Raw genomic sequence first — 4,219 nt, 5'->3', positions numbered from 1 at the left:
ATGGCTGGCATACAGCCGTGCTATTGGCAGAAAATACACAGACGTTGTTTCCGAGATGACTTCGATGCCAGCATCGGACACGTGAGCAGCAAAATTGTCCAGCATAATGACGGACGAGGCGTCCACTTTATATTGTAGTAACTCCTTCACGTAGTGTTCCCATACCCTTGCATCCATCCATCCACTCTCCTGAACAGCATGAACGTGTTGCGGAGTGTATGTTTTTTTCAGCTCTTGTTTTTCCAGACGTCCGCCGGGTTTACCTCTAATAATAAACAGTATTGGAAGTTTTTTTCTCCCTACAATAACACCTACATTTATTAGTATCAGTGAGTCAAAAATAGTAAAAAAAAGAAAACAATGCAGAACTAACCCTCTGCTCTGGCTGTTATCACAACAGCTACGCGCCCCGGGTGTTTTGTGCTCTCTTCACCTTCGCTGACCCCTTTCGCCCTTTTAAAGCCCATCTCTAAGAGACGGCATGTCGTAATAGACAGCCGTCTCGTCAACATTATAAATTCACGACGCTGAAAAAGACCCATAATTTTTCCAAAACTTCACGGCAAACTGCCAGTGGATTTCTTGCATGGCCTCTGTGTTTTTCTTGGTATATTGAGGTGTCTGACATGTAAATCGATGACTAAACAGATTCGAATAAATTCATACTGATGTCAAGCTACCAGCTTAGGATAAAAACTTTACCGCTTTGCGAAACGCTGGCATAACTTCATTAGAGATGTTAGTCCCTTATCGAAACTGTCCTTTCCGGCCAAATAACCCTTTAACCATTGCGCCTGATGGCACTTCATGTATTATATCACCAAACTTGTACACAAATACTAGCCCAGGAAAATATACATATTAGACGTCAGTCAAAATTAAAAGAAACGATCAATCACTAGGTTTTACCTGCTCTTCTCTTCTGACATCTTTCATGAACGTGACCAAATCGTGTGTGAAGGGAATAATGCTCCGTGCACCTTGGTCTTGACCGTCCTGCTTGTTTGTGGCCCCTCGAGCTCCTAAATACTGCTTGTCATCCACCTAGTCCCGAAGAGTGCGCCGAGGAATGTCAAGCTCCTATGACGCAGCCCTCTCGCCTAGCTTCGGCGGCTGCGATGGCTTCGCGTTTGATGCGTATATTGTACGAGTGCTGGGGGGCCATTGTCGAACTGATTTCCTAGTGCATGGTGTGGACGCGACGAGCTTGTAGCATCCAACCAAACTTTTCAAACAATGTCATTGGCTAATATATATATACTAGAGTTTGAAACATCTACTTAAGATGGAGGTTTTTTTAGGGTTTGGCGGATTCCACCGTCGTTGTCTGTATAGGTTTTTGTACAGAAAAGTACATGACCTCCTATTAACTGTATTCGACACGGAATCTGATATATTTAAGATATAGATTTATCAGGTTCTGGGCCTACCCTGGGCTGCAGATTGTGAACATTTTATCTGGGTTGCTTAATTTTCACATAGTGGTAGATGTCTTTACTTGCTCTCGTATGAACAAGTTATTGGTGGCTCGACCTCCAGCTTGCTGCTGCCACGTTTCATTTATAAAAAGATTAGTATAATTATTACGGGGAAATTGTAAATTGAACGGAGACCTTTCCTACCCAATAATTTATTTTTCCGTCAAAACAATACATAACTAAAATATTATATTTATTTTTTTATGAGCCCTTTACATTCCGTGACTTATTCCAGCCCATGGAAAATATTATACTGCTGAAAAATTCGCTCGTAATGACTATGATATCGAGATTTCAATATTAAATAACTTTGTCGAAAACGCTTTTTTATTGCAATACATTTTTTCTAGTTTCGGTTTAAAAAGTTGCAATAATAATAAAATAACGCCTTTTAGGCAATAATCAATTATTCTACAAGTAAAATACTCATAATAATGGTATTATATCATGCCCTGAGTCTGGCAGGATCCTCGTGACACCCATAAATTTTAAAGATGGGAGGGGCGCTGCTGCTAGCCATTTGCGTGTACACTTCGGTCATTCAGACTCAACGTTTACTCTACCGAATTCGTCGATGTGTTGGCCCCCTCAAATTTCACCGAAGAGTTGCCCCCTCACCCGGGTTTCCTATACTAAATGATGGGCAACATTTGAAGAGACCTCCTCCTAACGTCCAATCACAGACTTGCAGCCGACACTGGTAGGAAGAGCATGGTAAGAATCTTTATGGCATTCTTCGATGTCGTGTTCTGATGACCTGCAATGCTACACAGGAGCGAGCGCCAGCGTCGTTGATACCCGGTGTAGATGTTGTCGGATGTGACGATGGCGATGGAGGGAGAAGCTGCGCTACGCACGATGTTTGCGGCCAGTACTTGAAGGTTGATGATGTCCTCGTATTCAGAGGGGAGGTTATCACGGCGGAGGGAGGGGAAGTTGAGTATGTGCTGAAGGCGTACGTCATTCGTTCGGGATCGCAAGCATGTCATGAAGGGTATTTACCCCGCCGGCTGCTACGATTGAGCGCTGCATACGAAAACAAAATGGCTACAGTCGTCGAGGACCTACGAAAGTCTGACAACAGCCAGAAACGCCGTCGAACTGAGCGCAACAAGGGGATTGTTTGTTGTTTGATGCTAGCGGACGTGGAAGAGCATTTTAGAGCCTAACATGCAGCACTAAATCTGATAAATCTATCTCTTCGTCTTCTCCTTCTTCGCCAGGTACACTTTGCCCTTGCTGGTCGTCTTGATTGAGCCCACTATCTGTCTGTTGTACTCCATAACCAATTGAAGCAAACGTTTTCACAGTTGACTCACTTGGAATCGATTCCCACGAGTTGACAAGCCACGACATGCGTGCGCGAACCATCGAAACTTGCAATGGCTGGCGGCGAGCGCCCGCCAGAAGATCCGTGCAGTTTTAACCAATGATATGCATGTGTGTCTAAAGGGTCTTCATCGATGGGTTGGCCCCCTTTGCTGATGTACCACGGGGGGCCAACTCATCGAGGAATTCGGTAGATAATTAATGACTGTGGGAGCTCGAAGCGCTTTGGAAAATGCCAATGGGATAACACAATATTAAAACAGAGAAGAAGTTCGGTTAAATAAATTAATTCCCACTGCTTCTGTGTCTTGTGCTAAGCTACAGATTTCCAAACCGATAAACTTTAAGTATTTCCGAATCGGTCAGCAGCATTCTCTATGGCGAGCTCAAGCCTCCTGTACCCCCCCCCCCCCTGCTGTTCCTTTTAAGTGACGATTCGGTTTAAATTATAGATTCACATTTGGTTATGCAAACCAAAATGTAAATATTTGCATGATAACTGAGCGTTACTTACCGACTTTTTACATGCCCACCAGGGCTGCTTGTACTGCCGGTCCGTTTCTCTACACTTGTCTTCTAATATTTGTCGTGAAGGAATTTGATTGTCTTAAATTAAAGCTGACACTTGGGCATTTCAAGCAGCAGACCAAAATTGCCGGAGTTCTGACAAACAGCTAGATCGTCTTCGACTTAGCTGGAGATACCATTATTTTCCACGTAGCCAGCGGCGAATAGATGCGAGTGAAAAAACAAACATCGCTGAAACGCCATTAAGTAAAGTATAACTGGATTCCGTTATTACATTTAGTGATGGGTAGAAATGTATTTTAAGTTTTGGCATTGATCAATACATGCCATACTGCTAGCATTTACAATACTGCAATACTGTTGGAGCGCACGATACTGCAATTCGTACAGAAGCCCTCACACCAAACCAACTACCTGTTCAACTTACCTCTAACCGCCCTCGGGTCGTAGTGGAGTGTCTGCGCTCGATCCGAGACCGCTTAACCCCCGTCAACTTCGAGACGTTTTTGGTTTTGAAGCAGGCTGACATGGTTGCGCAGGCTCTGCCAGGTATTGTATTCCAACTGCTACGTGATGGCTTACTCCAGTACATATTGCATAGTGTTGTCTTCTTCATTTGAACCCATCACTGCCGTTAATAATAAACACTTTTTTTTTAAAATAGAACTCCACCTTTCATAAGCCAATTTTTCTCCAGGCTTGGCTATACTGTGTGTAGACTACACATGTAACTCCGAGCCTAGCCGGCATCATGGTCGATCCTTGTTATGCGAATGTATCGTATATATATACCTTTCACCCGACTATTCAACATTGGAATGCAAGCCGAATGTTGAGCGAGATAACAAATAGACTAGCTACGCAGTACCGCGCAATTAACCCGG

General features: G+C 43.7%; 1 protein-coding gene across 1 annotated transcript; it reads right to left on the bottom strand.

Annotated features, from left to right (window-relative positions):
• Window positions 1–2,671: 2,671 nt before the first annotated feature.
• PITG_11488 (uncharacterized protein) lies at window positions 2,672–3,864 on the bottom strand (the record flags this gene model as incomplete). The annotated part of the gene is made up of 3 exons (XM_002901012.1): window positions 2,672–2,747; window positions 3,322–3,383; window positions 3,763–3,864. The coding sequence occupies 3 exons, from the start codon at window positions 3,862–3,864 to the stop codon at window positions 2,672–2,674; spliced, it is 240 nt and encodes a 79-aa protein (XP_002901058.1).
• Window positions 3,865–4,219: the final 355 nt, after the last annotated feature.

The sequence above is a fragment of the Phytophthora infestans genome, genomic scaffold (genome assembly GCF_000142945.1).
Source record: "Phytophthora infestans T30-4 supercont1.23 genomic scaffold, whole genome shotgun sequence".
NCBI classification, from domain to species: Eukaryota; Oomycota; class Peronosporomycetes; order Peronosporales; family Peronosporaceae; genus Phytophthora; species Phytophthora infestans.
The sequence above is the reverse complement of the archived record's forward strand: the minus strand, read 5'-3'. Positions and strand labels throughout refer to the sequence as shown.